The sequence below is a fragment of the Scardinius erythrophthalmus genome, assembly GCF_964197995.2.
Source record: "Scardinius erythrophthalmus genome assembly, chromosome: 14".
NCBI classification, from domain to species: domain Eukaryota; kingdom Metazoa; phylum Chordata; class Actinopteri; order Cypriniformes; family Leuciscidae; genus Scardinius; species Scardinius erythrophthalmus.
The window spans coordinates 11,274,706-11,295,210 of NC_138234.1; the positions used below are offsets into that span (position 1 = coordinate 11,274,706).

General features: G+C 40.0%; 1 protein-coding gene across 1 annotated transcript in view; it reads left to right on the forward strand.

Moving 5' to 3' along the window:
- LOC308702127 (uncharacterized protein) overlaps window positions 1-18,989 on the forward strand; it is a gene marked incomplete at its 5' end in the record, with an annotated part of 37,669 nt that extends 18,680 nt beyond the window's left edge. Inside the window, 6 exons of the mRNA XM_081384795.1 lie at window positions 3,929-4,015; window positions 5,765-6,082; window positions 6,282-6,569; window positions 6,646-6,756; window positions 7,303-7,403; window positions 18,284-18,989. Coding sequence (XP_081240921.1) covers window positions 3,929-4,015; window positions 5,765-6,082; window positions 6,282-6,569; window positions 6,646-6,756; window positions 7,303-7,403; window positions 18,284-18,337 — 959 coding nt within the window. The 3' untranslated portion in view covers window positions 18,338-18,989. The remainder of the gene's footprint in view (window positions 1-3,928; window positions 4,016-5,764; window positions 6,083-6,281; window positions 6,570-6,645; window positions 6,757-7,302; window positions 7,404-18,283) is intronic.
- Window positions 18,990-20,505: the final 1,516 nt, after the last annotated feature.

The following is a 20,505-nucleotide window of genomic DNA, read 5'->3' on the forward strand; positions in this document are numbered from 1 at the left end:
TAAATAAATAGAAAATTCTCTAAAGCAGAAAATAACATCTCTCTACTTTTACCCGATACAGTGCGCTATAAATACAGCTGCTGGTCTCACAGAGGATGAGCTTAAGAACAAATATGAAATAATGATGGGCACTTTCGAATTTTTTTTTTATAATTTGTTTCGAAACAATCAGAAAGCCAAAGTCACATATTTCAGTAAAAGAGGATCCGTTACGTCATAACTGTTCGGAAATGTCGATGGTTTGCCGCTAGGGGGCGATGATATCTGTGAACCCATGAACCAGTGGTTGTCCACATGATTTTTACCTGATCTCGGATCAATTTCATAAATTTCTAGACATTTTATGACACATTTGTACAATACAAAGGAAGAGCTGTAGTTAAAAGTCACTTATTGGTCTGATTAACCAAAAGTCCTACAATTTAACAAAATAAAACATATTAAATTCACTTTTTATTTAATGCTATTATATTAAAATAAAACATATTAAAGACACTTTTTATTTAATGTTATTATATAATTTGTTAATTGCCTTTAATAGATTACGCATTCAATAAAAACGTCTCACGTTTCACATAGAGTTACTACTTTTATAGTAAATCACACCAGCAGTCAGCAGAACAACATCATAATTCCTGCTATAGGAACTGAAGACAGAACTGAAGCTGTAATGATAAATGGATACAATTATTATTGACTGTATTTACTGTCACGTCATCTCAACTTCATTCTCCATATCGAGTGGCGCCATCTGGTGGGTTTTGAATAACAGCAGCTAAAACAGCATTACAGCACAATACAACAGGTTACTTTATAAGACCAAGAGTCATGTGACATATGTGAAAACTGTCACTTGATGTGCATGTGAAGGTGATAGAGATGATGTCAGTTATGTTTTAATACTGAGTCAGAGCTCACGGTGTAATTTATTGGGTCGATTTAACTAAATATTAAACTGTATTTTAACATCTTCAAAGGAAAATGTGGTGAATTACTAAATTATACTCCCTAATGACAGAAACATTGAAGCACTTAAAAATGTTAAAGGTTTCTTTTTTTTTTTTTTTTTTTTTTTTTACATAAAGATTGTGGGTAAGAAAAATGACTGGAATCATAATGTATCAACTTTCTCCTCCCAACCAACCAATTTGAAAAAAAAAAAAGAAAAGAAAAGAAAAAGAAACACATTCTAAACTTTTGAACAGTTTAAATATGATAATTGTGTTACCGTTTCTCTCCCTCTGTGTCAAACAGTTGCTCATCTTGTTTGTTTTGATTAAAGAGTTTTAACAAATCTGACAGTATCGGGACAGGAAGAAGCTCTTCACCTACAAGCTAAACACTCATGCACTGAAAACACACTCTCACCTGCAAGATGTTTGTCCACCAACAGACAAAACCACATTTCTGTAGAAAACCGACCGCAGCAGTTTCAGTCTGACTCAGAAAATGAACTTCAGTAAAACTAGCACTGTGAAGTGGCAGACAATTTGATCTATGTACTTTGGGTTTTTCCATTCACTAAAATTTAGACACAATACACATCATTTTAAAATCACTAGAGTTAGGCTGTCTAGCAATTTTCGTTAGGCCCGAATTCAAGGCAGGAAGCACTTACTGAAAGCGCTTGCAAATCACCTACTGAAGTGGCTCAAATGAGGCTCCTTTCATGGCCTCCAGGACCATGGAGAGGTCCCAGACAGGCACGGAGGGGAGTCGAGGTGGGTTTAGCCTTCTGGCCCCTTTGAGGAAGCACACGACCAGGTCCCTTCTTCCCAGTGATTGCCCAGCCACATGAGCGTGAAATGCTGCTATTGCCGCTATATATAGGCTACTTTGAGCGTGGACGGGGAACGCCCCGCGTTTAAAGAGCTCTTGTAAAAAGGAGAGAATTGTCTGTACTCCACATAATAAGGGGGGCAAGTTCCGAGCTGTGTACCAAGCAACAAAGTGAGATGCAGCTGTTCATCTGACTTGCAATGGTCGAACTTCAGGGCTGCGTTCAGCCCCGACAAAACGTTGCACAACGTTTTTTAAACAGAAACGGTGATGCGTTGAACACACTGTTCTGATGACGCAAGAGTTGCAACTATGGCAGCTGAGAAGGCATTCTTTGTGTTCTTTGTTTAGAATTTTCGGAGCCTTATGAAGTTGGTATAAATATGTGTTTAATACTACAAAATATGCCCGATGTTACAGTTACTGCACTTGCCGCCCAGAACAAAAGAGAACATCCCAATCGAGTGAAGGGATTTGTGGAAACTGAAATGGAAGCACACATCTTACCTAATTCAGACTAAAACACATCTATTTAGCCTCACATACTGACTTTATTTGTAGTTCATACTGTTTTAATACCCTGTATTTTCTTTCTCATTTTTAGGAAAAGCACTTAATTACCATTGTTTATTTCTATACCAAATGTCATTCACTTGCAATGAAGCTAAAAATATAAACAACTACATCATTATGTTGATATCCCATATTTTTACTATAAAACTTACGACAAACATGTCTTCTAATATCCTCAGTTGTTGCGTATACCGAGCTGCATCGAACACATTTGTAAATTACTTTCCTTGAACCCATTGTGCGAGTTCACTTTAATACCGCGTGCTTTATATACATGTTGCTGCTGATTGGACTGCAGTTCTGACACACCCACCAAACAAGAGAAAACGTATCTCAAACCCCGTTGCACACCGGTGCACGCCGTTTCCAGGAAACATGACGTTCAACCCGGAAACCGTAGCAAAACGTTGCGCAACGTTTTGAACTTGAACGTGCCCCAGGTTTCTGACTGAGACACAGCAGTACAGACTGATTGGTTTGCATGCATGAGCCGCCTTGTCATAGGTTCGTGCAGTTGCCGCAGCACAGCCAATGACCGCTCTAGGTGCTCAGCTAGGTATCTGCTGTGCAGCTGCACTGCATTTTAAAAACTTCGTGAAAGGGAAATTTGTGACAGGGTTGAGGGTAACAGGGTTGAAGAGACAAATACAGCTTAACATATATTTTTTTTTTTTTTTTTTTTTTTTACTCAAATTCACTGTAAGATTTTCTATAAGCACTGTATTTCATTATGTAACCAAGAAAGACAACGGATATAAATTGCAATTGCAACTGAGTTTTATTGAGCCGACTGCAGGAAAAACATTAGAACATTATAAAATGACTGAATAGGACCTCAAAATAAAACATAACGTGTGCTTTTTATGTGTGTGTGTATTTTTTTTTTTTTTTTTTACATACGCACGCTTCGTGGCATAGAAGTAATGGGGTTGAGTGTGACGGGGTTGTGACTTTTTGCTCAAAAATGGCCACTGCTCTACATGTAGTGAATAACAGGAGAGCACATGGCATGCATGATATTAAGAAATCATGTATATTGTTGAAATAAAGATAATTTTCACAAATAATAGATTTATATCTTTATTTGATGTAACAGGGTTTGAGTCGTTGAGCTTGACAACCACAATATCACAATTCTAAATAAGTTATAGTTACAAAAGAAGGTGGTAACTTGCCTGTCTGCACACAATGTTGTTCAGAAGACTTAAATTATGTTAATTCCTGTTATTGATGTCACACAAGGATACGGTCATTATTTTTATGGGGGGGAATGATTTGTGTAACGGGGTTGAGGGGTTACTGAGGTACACAACTAAATAATGTGATTTTAATTAATTACATGTACACTTTATGTACATACATTTACAATACTAATTTGCACCCCCTAAATAAGGTACCATTTGAAAGCTTTTGTACCTTACAAAAAGCAAGTTAAATGACAAAAATAAGGAATATATTGACTATAAGAACAGTTTAAGTTGAGATCATGCAAATGCAGGGTTGTGAAACTAGGAGGGCCAAACTGTGTTGTGGGAGGATTCACACATCACATCAACACTTCTGCTGTGTTTAGCAGGAAGTTTTATTAGATCACACACTGAACAACTGAAGGAAATGTTTCACATGTTTGTTTTGTTCTGTTTGTGCTGCTTGAGTCTAATCGGTAAGTTATAAAAACAATTTTTTCTCATATTAGAGTAATAAAGCTGCTCTACTGTTCAAATGAAATTATTTTCATCTGCTGTTATGTACCAGACAAATCACGAATATTAGGAAATCTACTAACTTTGAATTCAGTCTCTGTTCAGAATTTTAAACTGAAATACAATGTTGAAAGGCATGGAAATTAATGGAAATCTCTAGAGAAAATGTACATTTCAGATATTTTCTGTAAATCTGTTTTCTTAATCTTCGAATACATTTTTAATGGTTTCACATCAGAAGTGTATATGTGACCCTGGACCACAAAACCAGTCACATGGGTCACTTTTTAAAAATTGAGATTCATACATCAACTGAAAGCTGAATAAATAATCTTTGCACTGATGTATGGTTTGTTAGGATAGGACAATATTTGGCAGTGATACAACTATTTGAACATCTTTAATGTGAGGGTGCAAAAAATCGTAACATTGAGAAATTGCCTTTAAAGTTGTCCATTTATGTTTGCGATTGTGCTGCATTCACTCACAAGAATATTTTTTATATATTTACGGTAGGAAATTTACTAAATATCTTCATGGAACATGATCTTTACTTAATATCCTAATGATTTTTGGCATAAAAAAATAAAATAATAATTTTGATCCACACAACCTACTGTTGGCCATTGCCACAAATATACCCGTGCGACTTATGACTGGTTTAGTGGTGCAGGGTCATATATTTGCACAATTAACTTGCATGTTCAATCTGCAATAATTATCATGTATTTGTTTTTAATAAATATGTAACTTTATACATTGATATTCCTCAACAGCAGATCATTTTATAAAAATTTAAAGTTTGAGGATGCGTTGCACCATATTAAATTAAGGTTTAACTAATAAATCTCTTGTGCCAAACTTTAAACTGTAAAATAATCAGATTTACATTTAAACCATAATTTTGAGCCTGAATTGCGTTCCTTTACATTAAAGAACAGGGTCAAAGTTAATCTTAAAAGTAAACTCATTTATGATGGGAAAAGTTGTTGTTGTTTTTGTAAACCTGTCCGCTTTGAGTTCATATCTGGAATTAATGCATTTATGTTTTTTTACTATATTAAATAGCCTGTAATATTTAGTACGACAATCTAAAGTATTACGGCTTGTTGAATAATTTGCTTGTTAAAAATGTACATTTTTAAAAGTATTAATAAAAATAAAAATAAAAAAATAATTCTTGCATAAGATTAGTAGCATTAAGCTATTATCTCTCCTTTTTTCACAAATGATGCTGCCGTATTAGTCCATTAATTGATACTGTAAATATATTTCCTAGCAACCTGTAAGCGCTGCTGCGATGTTTTCTCTCACTGCTTGATTCAGACAATCTCTTTTTAACGGTAGCGGTTAGAAGTTTACAGTATAGCACATGTAAAGACAGTTGATATTTCAGGCTTTGTAAACCATCAGAAACCTTAATCTGTACATTTGTTTGGTTCCACTTTATTTTGATAGTCCACTCCAGAAATTCTACTAACTATAAGTAACTTTGCAACTACATGTCAACTAACTCTCAGTAGACTGTTAGGTTATGGTTAGTTGCCAAATTACTTATAGTCAGTAGAATATCTGTTGATATTCTGTCAAAAAGTGTTAGCAGATATGGAGTAGACAGTCTACTAATACTCTAATGACAGTTAGTTCACTTCTAGATCACTTCTAAGTGGATTATTGAAATAAAGTGTTGCCATTTGTTTGTTCATCAGGTCTGTTTGGTGATTCAGTGTCAGTGATGGAGGGAGATTCTGTCACTCTAAACACTGATCTTACTGAAATACGTGAAGATGAAGATATATGGTGGACATTTGGAGATGAAAACTATATTTTAGCTAAAATTAAAAAAAAGAAGCAAATCGTCTCTACATATAACAGTACTGATGAGAGATTCAGAGACAGACTGAAGCTGGACGATCAAACTGGATCTCTGACCATCACAAACACCAGAACTGAACATACTGGAGTTTATAAACTTCTGATAATTAGAGCTGGAAATGCATTAAAAACATTCAGTGTTTCTGTCTATGGTGAGTTAAGATAATTTGTCCAAACGTTCATATATTCTATTTACATATTCAAACATTTAATCATTTTATAGTTTGAGATTACAGACACATTTAGTGACCATGAACACACTAAACACTCACTCAACACAAAATGTATTACTATTCACTTAATTGTTGATTGTTGTGTTCATATTTCTGCTCATTCTCCGATGTTTTCCAGCTCGTCTGCCTGTTCCTGTCATCATCAGTAACTCTTCACAATGTTCTTCATCATCATCAAATTGTTCATTGGTGTGTTCAGTGTTGAATGTGTGTGATGCGACTCTCTCCTGGTACGCAGGAATCAGTGTATTGTCCAGCATCAGTGTGTGTGATCTCAGCATCAGTCTCTCTCTACCTCTGGAGGTGGAATATCAGGATAAAAACACCTACAGCTGTGTGCTGAACAATCCCATCAGCAACCAGACCACACATCTGGACATCAACACACTCTGTCACACATGTGCAGGTACCACAGCACTGATGATAGATGTGTGTATTTACAGATTCACTCACACTAATGACTCTCTTTTCCTCTCCTTCAGTTCCTCCAGTCTTAGTGTCTCTGATAGTGTTGATCTCTGCTGGATCTCTGATGATTGTTGCTGGATTCGGGATCTTCTGGATCTGCAGGAAATGTAGAAAAATTGACAAAGGCAAGTGTTACCTACAGCTTTTAAACAAGTATTATAAAAAAAATAATACTTTGAAAATATGCTTTAAACAAGTCAACTGATAGCCCTATTTTATCATTTAATGAAAATGATTCTCATTTTTGTAGTTAACCTTTATATGAAACCAAACTAATATGTGTAGTTATTTTCTGTAGAATACAGTGATTTTGGAATTTGTGTCTTTATAATGGTCCCCAACATCACTCTTTACTCGTCTCACTCGCACACAGCATACACATTGAAAATTCATAAACAGAAAAAAAAAAAAAAAAATACAGCTGGTGCTCAAATTAAAATCTAAATGAATGATGACTTTTGTTAATACAAATAAACAACCCAATTGGTTTGATCTATGTGTAAATGTCTCTCTAAATATGACAAACACATTATTTGTTTAAGAACTTTGTGTGTGGTGAAAGTTAATGCTATTTTTAAAATCGGCAGTGTTAAGTTTATTTCTTTACGTTTGAAAGCCCTAATAATAACAAATATTGTGAAGAACCATCTTTGTAAGATTGAATTTTGCAGGTTTTAATGGATCTATTATTGTTCAAACAACTGAGACGTCTTGTTCAGAAGAGATCATTTATGCTGAGACAACATTCAACAAAAGAAATGCACAGGAATCGGTGAGACAATACATTGTTATTGAGTATTTTTATCATTTCAGATGTAGATAAGTGTGCGTTTGTTTCTTCTGTATAATTTGGAAGCCCATTTCCACCACAAAAGATAAACAATGATGGTCTGTTCATTTATAATAATAATAAAAAATAATAATTATGACAGTCAAAATGCTGATAATAAAAATTAAATTATGACTTAAAAGTTGAAAATATCACATACAAAGTTTTGAAATTGTGACTTTTTGTCGAAATAACAGTATGACATACTAATAGACCTAGTATGCCATAATTTTGTTACGACCCTCCTTTGGCTCTTAAGAAGGGGAACATTAAACCAGTTCGGTCCCCTGTCACCAATAATCACTGTGAATGGGTTGAGAATAACGAGAGACACAAGACAAAAAGTCGAATGAACTTAATTTAATAAACGTAAAGGGATAACTATTTTACATATGAATAAATAAAATCTATATTTACACAAAGATAAATAAACCAACCACGAAAAGAAAACTAAACACACCAGCAAATTTGTGCCAAATAAAAGACAATCAAAAAGGAACTTACTAAACCATTTCAATCTAACTATAAACTAGAAAGAAAATATCAAAGAAAAAGTCTTCAACGACCACGACGTTGTAACTTTACTCTAACCAAACAAAAATAGAGTAGCACAAATCCCTAACCTTGTGTGTATAGACAAAATTCAAGCTAAATGTTTGCCATGCATGTCATGTGACACGCTTACCTAACCCCTCTCCTCCATCCAGCTTAACCCAGCTTTGAAGAGCTGTTTAGAGGTGCTCTAAGTGATGTTGGGTGACGTCACTTCTTGTTGACGTTCAAAGTATTGTCAAACAAAATGGAGGCTTGCTCGACCCTCCATCCTCCTCATCCCGTCCCCTCCCCCTCCCTTCTGTGCTTCCTGAAACAGTCATGAACCATTTAGAAAAACCAAACTGGATTTACCCACCTGTCCAGAAAAACAGAGCCACCTGAATGCCGGATTGGAAGCCCTTCTGCCGGCGGCGCCACCTTTTGAACGCTTTTCCGATGTAAATTTGGGACTTCACGCGTTCCTTCTCCTTTTCCCTATTCTTTGTTATTTGTTCATCGGAACGTCGTCTCTTTGGTCGTGTGTCGGCCATATCAAAATTCTCAAGAATATAAATTTTTAATGTTAGTCGTTGTCCAGGACATCTCTCCTCTAGCTAACTTCCCTCTTCATGCTTCTCTCTCCTCCACTCCCCACACCCCCCTTCATGTGCACGCGCACTAACCCCCCAACCCCCCAACCCCCACCCCCAAATCATTCTTGTCGGTTATTGGCTGGTTATGTTTCGTGGTCCAGGCTGGGCCAGTTTGTTTTTCTTGCCGTTTGTGGAGCCTGGGCTGTCTACAGAGACCGTATTTTTTTACAGTGTGTTCAGGGGACAGGCAGCTAGCGGATAGTGAGGAGATGTTTGCTGGATGTGACAAAAAAATGTTTTGGCTTAAAAACGCGTGACATCGCTTAGAGCACACAAATGATTAGTTTTTAGGGCAGTCAAAATAGGAAAGATTAACATGATGGTCAAAGCACTTAACACAACTAAATCAAACCAAGAGAAACAAAACACATCACAAATCAAATTCAATACAAAATGTCTCTCTTGTTCTGGCAGTAGCATGTGTAACAGGTACAGAAAGTGTACTGTTAAATGTATGTATAGTTTCTTAGAATTCTCACAAAATTGTTCGTTTACATGTACCTGATATGTCTGCCTAAGTGAAATGAGTACCTTTCCCTTTAATTAATTGTGATGACGTCATGAGTCAGTATATCTTCCTGTTCTGTCCCCTCCTCTTCCTCTTTGCATTGGTGACGCACTGAAGAGAGCTAAAGAGAGCGAATTTCACTAAGAGGCTGATTACATGTGTTTGTATATCAGGTATGTTTATTGTTCTGTGATTTATTCCTCTTTGCATTGGTGACGCACTGAAGAGAGCTTAAGAGAGCGAATTTCACTAAGAGGCTGATTACATGTGTTTGTATATCAGGAATAAAAGATCGGTGAAACTGCGAATGCTGTCTTGTCCTTCTCATATCAACCAAAACACAACGCAGACAACAGACCAGTGACACTTGGTGCCGTGATCATTTCGGATCATCAGATCAGCGCTTCGCCGATCGCCGTGGTTGCGTGACGGCTCGCACGCTTCGCCGCTCTTCTTCCTCGACGATCTTCCCCATCGCCATCGCTCGCGCACAAGGAGGGCGCGTGTGTGATGAACTGCGTGTGATATCGCGGTCCGGACTGTTGTGTCTTAAAGGGACGGTAAAGAGTTATTGACTTTCTGATAAACTTTTTTTCTCTCTCTCCGGAGCACTTCCGTTGGTCGTTGGTGCATTCTGAACTGAACAACAGAGACTGATAAGCACCGCGGGACGCTTCATTGTCCTTCAAGCATCGTATCCTTTATCTGTACAGTATATAATCAATGACACTTGATGCATTTTGAACAAGGAAAATTAAATAATTGTTTTTGAGAAGAGAAATTTTGTTTTCAATCAGAATTTTGATATTGAAGTGTTTTATTTTGAGTTGTTTGATTTCATATATTTCCTTGAATTATTTGAAGTATGCTTGAACTTTTCATCATTTAAGGTTACACTGTTTGTAACATAATTTGCTTTCATTTTTACATGTTTTATCTGTTTCACTTTACAAATTGAAGCATGTTTGAGGATAGTAGCAAAGACGATTTCAGTCCTGTGAAACAATCTAATGTCACTTTTCCTTTGGGCAGAGGCAGTGGACCTGAAATGTATCGAAATGAGGGGGTTTCTGAATTTACACGTTGTTATGGGAGAGGGAGAGCATTAGCTAATTTGGGACTTGACCATGTGCGCACAGCTGATTCAGCGATTGGTGTTTCTGTAGGTCCAGCAGCTAGCTCCACCCCAATCATACGCCCTGATATTGAACCTGTCGTTACTCCTGAGTCATTAGGGGGCATCATTTCAGATCTGGCTCAGAAAATAGGAGAGAGTATTTCAGCCAGCCTTAACCTTGTGCACCATGCCAGCCCAGTACAGCCAAATCCACCGTGCCAGTCTCAGCACTCCAATGAGGATATTGATAAATCTAGCCTCAAGGTGATGGTACAGCAAGATGCACCACCTCCGCCATTCTTTAGGGGAGATAAGAGTGATTCATTTACTGTGCACGAGTGGGAAGATATGATGTACAGCTATTTGAACAGAACAAAATGCAGAACGCAAACTGATGTCTCTGATCTCATCCTGAGCAGACTGGCTGGCAAAGCGAGAGATATAGTTAAAGTGTCCCTGCGAAGCCGACCTGAACTGAGTGCCAGTGAGCTACCAAATGCAGTGTTTGACATACTCAAACGAAACTTCAGTGAGTTGTCTTACTCTAACATGCCTATGGCTGACTTCTATAACACTGTCCCTAGAGCGGATGAAAGCCCCATGGATTACTGGATACGGCTTAACAAGTCCATAGATGTTGCTAATGAGTGCTTGCGTAGACGTAATAAGAGTGTCGAGGATCCCGCTGTTGAAGCAGTCATGATGTTTATTTCACATTGCCCAGACCCAAGTCTTGCTATGTCTTTTCAGTTTAAGCCAGCTGAGAAATGGAGCGCCGCTGAGGTCCAGGAGCGCTTGGATAGTCATCAGAGGGAACTAAAGAGAGTCTCTTCAAGGATGCAGCACACAATGTCCTTGTCAGCAAGCAACCAGTGCACTGTTATGGCAGGCCCCACTTCCATGCCCAGTTCTCCTCAGCAGCCAGTTTCCATGCCCAGTTCTCCTCAGCAGCCAGTTTCCATGCCCAGTTTTCCTCAGCAGCCAGTTTCCATGTTGAGTTCTCCTCAGCAGCCAGTTTCCATGCCCAGTTCTCCTCAGCAGCCTGTTTCCATGCCAGCCCAGTCACTTACCCCTGTAAGCCATCTTAATCCATATGCTGTTCCGTTCTCTCCAGATACCAGCCTTCAGCACATCGTTGGCATGATGGATAGAGTCCTGTCATTGTGCACTGCCTCTTTAACTTCCAGTCAGGCTCACCCAATTAAAACTCCAGATTTCAAAGCCAACTTAAGTGCTGCATGTAGGGTTTGTAGATCCAAGGAACACACGACGTATGAGCATTGTAGACGTCAAAGGCTATGTCGCCACTGTCTCAGGCCCGGCCACTTTAAGAATGACTGTCCTAAGGCTGCATGCCCTGCGGCTCCCTCAGATACTGCTCAGTTAAACTAAAGAGCCCATGCGACGAGAGGGGTTGCATGGGCAGTTTTCATAAAACCTCCCTCACAGAAGATGTGCAAAATGTTTTTGTTAACAGCTGCAAACTATTGCCAGAAGACAAAACCGTGTTATATGTGGGGTCTCAAAGAGTTGATGGGGCAAGTGAGTTGTTTTATGCTCCTGTGACGGTTAGTGGACGTTACACATTAAAGGGGTTACTGGATTCTGGTAGTATGGCCTGCACGCTTAGTGAAGAGGGTGAGTCCAAGCTGCAAGTTGATGGTCTTCTTCCACCACCTCAAGTGATTGCAAGTAATGTGGTCCTGGTCGGCTGTGGCGGCCTAACGATTCAGCCAAAGTGTACATACGACTTGGAGATTGAAGTCTATGGATTCAAGTTTGTTGTTCCTACTCTTGTGGTGCCAGGACAAAGAGATGAGTTCATAATTGGAAGTAATGTGATCAAATGTGTTGTGCAGAAGATGAAATCGCATGACAAGTACTGGGAGCTTCTTTCTTGCAATAACAATAATCCTGAGTGTGAGCAATTCCTTGAGCTTCTGAGTTGTATTTCCCGATGGTCTGGACCTCAACAGCCTGATAAACTTGGAACTGTGAAACTCTGTCAGGCAATCACTCTGCTTCCCAAATGCGAGTATCTTGTTTGGGGCAAATTGCCAGCTAATGTGCCTGTTTCCCCAGGAAGTGCTGTAATTGTTGAGCCGACCACTGCACGTTCAGCTCCTAAAAACATTCTTGTCGGACGAGTAATAACACCGATGTGGGGCGATCGATGGGTGCCAATGAAGATCCTTAACCCTAATCCAACATCAGTGACGCTTCGCCGCAACACTAAACTGGCCGATGTTTCCTCTTGTCTAGCTGTGGAGGATCTCACAGTCATTCAGGGCTTAAGTAGAACCCATTGTCACATTTCTGAGTCATTACCCGTTAAAACTGCTTCATCCTCTGATCTTGCACGATTGCTGGGAGACTGTGGTCTGAAAGATATTGACATTGATGGATGTGAGGTTTCTGAGGTCTGGAAGAGGAAATTGACGGATCTTCTTGTGGCATACCAGGATGTTTTCTCGAAGGATAAGCTGGATTGTGGAGAAACAAAGGATTTTGTGCACAGGATCCATCTTTATGATGAGCGCCCATTCCGTCTGCCCTATCGCCGCATCCCACCTGCCCACTATCAAAAATTGAGAGAAGTGTTGTCAGAGATGGAGGAGAAAAACATAATCAGCAAGTCTGTCAGTGAATATGCGTCACCCTTGGTGATGGTCTGGAAAAAAGACGGTAATCTGAGGGTCTGCACTGATTTTCGTTGGCTGAATGCTAAAACCTTCAAGGACGCCCATCCTCTGCCCCATCAAGCTGACTGTCTCGCAGCCTTGGGTGGTAATGCCCTTTTCAGCACCATGGACTTAACTTCAGGATTTTACAACATACCACTCCATGAATCTGATCGAAGATACACTGCCTTCACAACACCAATGGGCTTGTATGAGTATAATCGTCTCCCTCAAGGTCTTTGCAATAGCCCAGCTTCCTTCATGCGCATGATGCTCAGCATTTTTGGAGACCTTAACTTTTCCAGTCTGCTCTGTTATCTGGATGACTTGTTGGTCTTTGCTCCTTCTGAAGAGGAGGCATTGAAGCGGCTGGAGATCGTGTTTTCTCGATTGAGAACCAGCAACCTGAAGCTAGCACCTAAAAAGTGTCACTTTCTGAGAAAATCCGTAAAGTTCCTGGGCCATGTGATAGATGGTACTGGTGTTTCAGTTGATGAGGAGAAAGTTAAAGTCATCTCTGCTTTTCAGAAGGAGGACTTAATGAAGGAAAACAAAATCACACCTTCACAAAAAAAGATCAGATCGTTTCTCGGCATGGTCCTGTACTACCAATCCTTCATTCCAAGTTGCTCACGCATTGCCAGACCCTTATTCAACTTAACAGCTGGCCAGAAACGCTCAGGGAAAGCTGCTGGTAGTCACAAGAAAGCAGGAACTTTTCGGGAGTTGACACCTCAGGACTGGACCCCTGACTGTGATGTGGCATTTGAAGAGCTAAAAAGGGCTCTTGTTGACAGTGTGGTGCTGGCTCATCCTGATTTTGAGCTTCCTTTTCTTCTCTGTACTGACGCCTCACTGGATGGCATAGGTGCAGTACTCTCTCAGATCCCTGCTGGTGAGGACAAGGCAAGACCAATAGCGTTTGCTAGCAAGGCTTTGAGCCGCAGTCAAACAAAATATCCTGCACATAGACTGGAATTCTTAGCTCTGAAGTGGGCGGTGTGCGACAAGTTCAGTCACTGGCTTAAGGGCCATGAGTTTACTGCGTGGACGGATAATAATCCGCTGACATACATTATGACCAAGCCGAAGTTGGATGCATGTGAGCAGCGCTGGGTCTGGAAACTTGCTCCATATTCTTTTGAGATCAAATACGTTCCTGGAAAACTCAACGTTGTGGCGGATGCGCTCAGTAGGAATCCATTTGTCAGGCCAGTGAGTCAGCGGCTTTTGTCCGAGCCTTATTCTGAACTGTTGCGACAAGTACACTGTGTAGAGGATGGAAATGTGCAAGAGGTGTTCCGTCTTACCTGCCAACCGCAAACATTAGGGACAGGATCACTTGATGCTGGTCTGGATACATCAATGTCCGCTGATGACGTGTCTTCCATTTTGTTCTCCTGTGATGAATGGGAAACAGGAACTGAATGTAGAGCAACATCATTTGCTGAACATCTGAACTCTTTGATAAGTGGAGACGAGGAAGTGTTTCATTCTCTTTCACTGATAGACATACAAGATCACCAGCACAAAGACCCTGTCATTGCTAGAGTGTCTTATTACGTCGGCAGGAAACGCAGACCATCAAGACGTGAACGTGCCAATGACAACCAGTGTGTGCTGAGAATTCTGAAGCAGTGGGACAAACTTTGTTTGCTTAATGGAATCCTGTACAGAGCTATTAAAGACCCGCTCACCAAGCACAAAAAGTTCCAACTCGTTTTACCTGACTCCTTGAAGTCTGAGGCACTTTCTGGTGTACACGACCTGGCTGGTCATCAAGGGCAGCCCCGCACTCTGTCTTTGACCCGTCAGAGGTTTTTCTGGCTTGACATGGAGCGTGATGTGCGAGATTATGTGAAAAAATGTCCCAGGTGTGTTCTCAGCAAAACTCCAGAGCCTGCAGCGAGAGCCACTTTGGAGAGTATTAAGACCATAGCCCCACTGGAGCTCGTTTGCATCGACTTCTGGTCTGCTGAAGATCGGAACAACAAATCTGTGGATGTTTTAGTGGTCACGGATCACTTCACAAAGCTGGCGCATGCATTCCCGTGTCAAGACCAGACAGCAAAAAGAGTTGCGAAGAAACTCTGGGACAGCTTCTTCTGCGTCTATGGATTTCCCCAACGCATCCATTCTGATCAGGGAGCTACCTTTGAGAGTGAGTTGATTGCTGAGCTACTTGAACTGGCTGGAGTTGACAAGTCGAGAACCACTCCATACCACCCAATGGGGAATGGGGGTACTGAACGTTTTAACAGGACATTAGGTAATATGCTGAGGTCTCTTCCACCTAGGCCTAAGCAGAAGTGGCCGCAGTTGGTACAGACCATGACATTTGTGTACAACTGCACAGCACACGAAACAACGGGTTTAGCCCCTTTTTATCTAATGTTTGGTAGAGTACCAAGGTTGCCAGTTGACCTCATGTTCCAAAGTGTCCTGCAGGATAAGTCAATCTGCGATTATGACAAGTATGTCCAATCTCTTATCCGTGACCTCCAGTCTGCCATGGCGTTAGCACAGAAGAATGCTGTTGTGGAACAAAAACACCAGTCGAGCCAGTACAACAAAAGAGCAAAAGGCCTACCTCTAGCCGTTGGTGATCAAGTGCTTGTGGCTAACAAAGGCTGTAGAGGAAAACGAAAACTCGCTGACAAATGGGAGCCAGTCATGTACACTGTTGTTGCCTCAAAACCTTCCATACATGTCTATAAGATCCGTGACAGAGCTGGTAATGAGAGAATAGTGCATCGGAATCTTCTTCTTCAAGTGAACTTCCTCCCTCTGCTTGAACCAGAAAGGGTTGGTACTGATCGTGAGGTTGCTGAAGTACTTGCCGGTAGTGTACCTTCACAGACATCTGATGCAGCACGCTGTGGTGGTCAAACCGAGCAGCCACGCAGTGGTGAGTCCTTATATGTTGCCGAGATTGAGTCTGCTGGGCACGCAGATGATGGGCAGAATGAGGCTGAGGAACTCTCACATGCAGACTCTATGTCGAACATCTCCATTGTTGCTACTTGTGGTGATGTCCGCACTTCTTCATGGGTGCATTCTCAGTTGTCAAATCAAGAGGAGCCAAATGCACAAGTTGATGTGTCAGTGACTGATGATAATACTGTGGCTGTGGCTGGTTCTATCCACTCTCCCCAAACTCCTGTCTCTGCCAGTGAATCCTTTAGGCAAGATCCTGTAGCTGATTTTAATACTGGTGATCGTTACACTACCAGGCTTGGTAGAGTAATTAGGCCTGTTCGTAGGCTGATTGAGTCAATGGTTCAACTCGAAACCTTACTTGGTATGGAGTCTGTATCTCCTGTTATTCATGTTTAGATCTGTTTGTTTTTTTTTCTTCTTTCTTCTTCTTGCCGCTGTCTCTGGTAATGCTAAGAGTCAAGTCTTGTATTTTCTAATGCCGATTGGTTCTGTTTAAGTACTTGGTCTGAGATTTTTCAAAGTGTAATGGGCACTTTGTGTATGCCTACAAAATGTGTAGAAGTTTGGCCAACTTTCTTCATATTTGTATCCCTTTCATTTGGGTAGCTTTTTACGCTGTGTCTTCACTGTTTAAGTGTGGACCATGTAATTCTGGTGACCAGTGTTTTTTTGTTATACTCTGGAAATTTTGTGTAAATTCTGAGGGGTGAGTGTAACAGGTACAGAAAGTGTACTGTTAAATGTATGTATAGTTTCTTAGAATTCTCACAAAATTGTTCGTTTACATGTACCTGATATGTCTGCCTAAGTGAAATGAGTACCTTTCCCTTTAATTAATTGTGATGACGTCATGAGTCAGTATATCTTCCTGTTCTGTCCCCTCCTCTTCCTCTTTGCATTGGTGACGCACTGAAGAGAGCTAAAGAGAGCGAATTTCACTAAGAGGCTGATTACATGTGTTTGTATATCAGGTATGTTTATTGTTCTGTGATTTATTCCTCTTTGCATTGGTGACGCACTGAAGAGAGCTAAAGAGAGCGAATTTCACTAAGAGGCTGATTACATGTGTTTGTATATCAGGAATAAAAGATCGGTGAAACTGCGAATGCTGTCTTGTCCTTCTCATATCAACCAAAACACAACGCAGACAACAGACCAGTGACACATGTTCCTTAAAGGGATACTTCACCTCTGGAAAGATGAATGTGTATTTAAAATAGGTCATTTATGTAGAAGAAATGTGAAATTATTTTTAAATTTGGAGCTTTCTAGACTGAGAAAAGCCAGAAAATGTATTTTTGGCTTATGTGGATGAAAGACAACAACTCCCAGAATGCACTTGCTTCGCTGCAGGAGGCCACTCCCAAGCCGCGCCTACCGGTAAGAGAGCGCAGTTGAAAACAACAAGGCTAGGCTACTAGTGAGTCTCCGTGCCGAGTTTGCCCGGGATTTCGAGATCGCCCCAAAATGTTCGGGATTCGGCTTTTGCGTTCTACAGTCGCCATTCAATATGTTTACTGTGGCGAGCAGGACGAGACTGGAGGGCCGCGGGAGAACGACGCGAGGCCGGTGGCGTGATTACTGAGACACACCGGTCTTGTATCTCTCACGGAGGAGCGGGAATTTTCTTAGCAATGTTAAAATGCACATCAACCGATCACTTGTTTAGCGTTCATGTAAACACTACATTCAGATTCACCATTCGGAATGAATTCAGTTAGATTGAAACAAAAGGTGTGCATGTGAACAATGAATGGCGGCTGGAGCCGAATCCTGAACATTTTGGACGATCTACTACTCAGCGCTACCACTACTCAGCTTTCTCCACAGAACAAGAGCATGTTAGCTTAGCTTCCAAAGAAAGACGGCTGATACTATGTGTACATTCTGTGAGTGAGATCCCACCTCCTATGGGCGGGTTGAAAACATGCGGGACAGCCCCTACTACTGGCTGTAGTCTTTAGCCTCTGGCCAAAATATCCTCCGATGACGCAAAATTGGATTATCCCACCCTCACAGGGCACAGCCACTCCACTCGTCACGGATGATTGACAGGAAAAACAGCCAATCAGCACGTTGCCTGTTAAAGTGAAATTATAGAGACACACAATGAACCGAAAAGAGAAACGAACACGAAACACACCCAAAAACACTCTAAACGTCCCTAAGGACGAAACACTTTCTATGTCACCATTTTGACTTATGTCTTAACAATGATCTACCAGAGCATTTTTTTTCTTATGTGGCGGAAATGGGCTTCCATATTATAATGATCTATCACATAAATCACGAAACACAACAGCGCCATCAGATGTTTAAAAGTCTTGTTACTTAGAAAAAAATATATATAGCATTTAATATTATATATTGTCCTATGCATTTTTTTACAGAAAGTTGAAGAAGAGGAATGTGTAGATTATGCACCAATCGCAATGAGAAGATGATCAAACTTCAGTCTTTTTCCGAGTACAAGACCCAGATTGTGATCATTGGATGGATGAACTGATCTGTAAATGAGCATGCACCCCAGGACATTGTACAAATGATAATTACTGTCTTGTGTAATGTCTTTTGATACTATTATTTTTTGATACTATGTATTTTATGATTTAACCTCACCTATACCATGTTTGGCCTCTATAAATTGGTACTTTGAAGATCGAAATGGTCGTGTATATGATATGTCGATGGCTGCGCAACATATTAGTATTACAAAAATCTTTAATAGTTTCTTCCTCAGCAACCAATCATTGGCCATTGGTCAAGCAAACCCAGAGAGGTGGGACTTTTCTCAGGCTTTATTAGAGCCAAATTCACAGTGACCCCCCTCTCTTCTGGCTTCTACTGCGGCTTCTTCGGGCTGATGTCTGTGGGGACCCTCACCAGGGCCGATGGGCAACGGCAGGCCTTGAGCACAGCCTGCTATATCTTCACTCACCCAACAGAGTCAGGCTGTAATTTCTTCAGAGCTTCATTCCTTGTTTACGGTTTCATTCTGTCACTTTGCATTTCACCCGTGTATGTGTGATTGTGTGTATGTGTTTATGTTTAGATTAGCTGTGTTCGTGATTTAGTTAATAAACTTGTGCACAATACATATTTGGTTCTGAATCTCTGCTTGCAACAAAGTTTCAGTGTCAGTTTGTGATCGTCTCTCTCTCTGAGGTGTGAAGTGCGTGTCTGTGAATAACATGCGGTTGAAGGTGTTTTTTTTTCCATTCCTGCTTACATGAAACCATTTGATATCTGCTCAACAGAGAAACCACTTTACAACACACCGGTGATACTGAACCCATCAATGCTGATGTTTTTGAAGAACAGCATCATCACTGTGAGCTCATCAGGAAACACTATTATACTGATGATATGTGTGACCAATCAGGATGTGTGTCCAACAATATATTTACATGAGTTAGGGCTTGAACTTTACACTTTGAAGTACGATTTTGAGTAAATTTTTACAAGGAAATACTAATTATGTCATTTCTAATTTATATTTATCTAAGTTATATGCTGATTATTAGTTATTATTTGTGGCATTTACTAGCAATTTCTGAGTGAAATTAGTTTCAAAGACAGTTTCGGCAAAGACAGCATTAATCAACATGAATCTGATTATCAAAATACTAAAGTGTATTTTAACATTCCTTAAAGAAAAATGCAGTGAATGACTAAATTACACTTACTAACGACAGAAACACTGAAGCTCTTTATGATTCTGCTGTTGATCTGTAGTTTATAGAGTCTGTGTTTCTGGTGTTTGTGATGATCAGAGATCCAGTCTGAGAATGTAAAAATGTGTTTTTATGCAGTGTTTTTTTTTTTTTACTAATGTGACATAAAAGTATACATTTTTTTAAAACAAAAAAAGAATAACTTTAACAAGCTAAACTATTGAATGGCAGTGTTATATGATCATTGTGTATTTATTGCGTTTCTCCCTCAGTTTCTCAGCATGTTCAACATGTTTGTGTGATTTAAAAGCATGACAGGAAGAAGCTCTTCACCTTCAAACTAAACACACCAGCTCTAAACGGCCATTTTCTCACCTAAGATGTTTGTCCACTAACAGATCAAAGCACATTTCTGAAGAAACCCGACCGCAGCAGTTTCAGTTTGACTCAGAAGATGAACGTCAGTAAAACTGTGAGATCAGACACGCTTTTAACTCTACCTATATAATAAAATTGAGAAATGAATAAATAAAAAACAATTTTAAAATCCCTAGACTTAGTCTTTATTTTACCATGAAAAGTAATTCATCCAATATTCAGACGATATTCTTCTATTTTTACATTTAACACAGTCAGGCAAGTAATTGTGTGCAATCTGAATGCATAATTTAAAATATATTAAAACAATTATTCAATTAAAGTTGAGTAACTACAATAAATGTAAATTGGTGTGTAAATATGTGTGTGTGTGTGTGTGTGTGTGTGTGTGTGTGTGTGTGTGTGTGTGTGTGTGTGTGTGTGTGTTTGAGAGAGAGAGACAGAGACAGAGAGAGAGTGAGTGTGTGTGTGTGTGTGTGTGTGTGTGTGTGTGTGTGTGTGTGTGTGTGTGTGTCTATTAGGAGGGTCAGACTCTGTCGAGGGAGGTCTTGCTCACATTA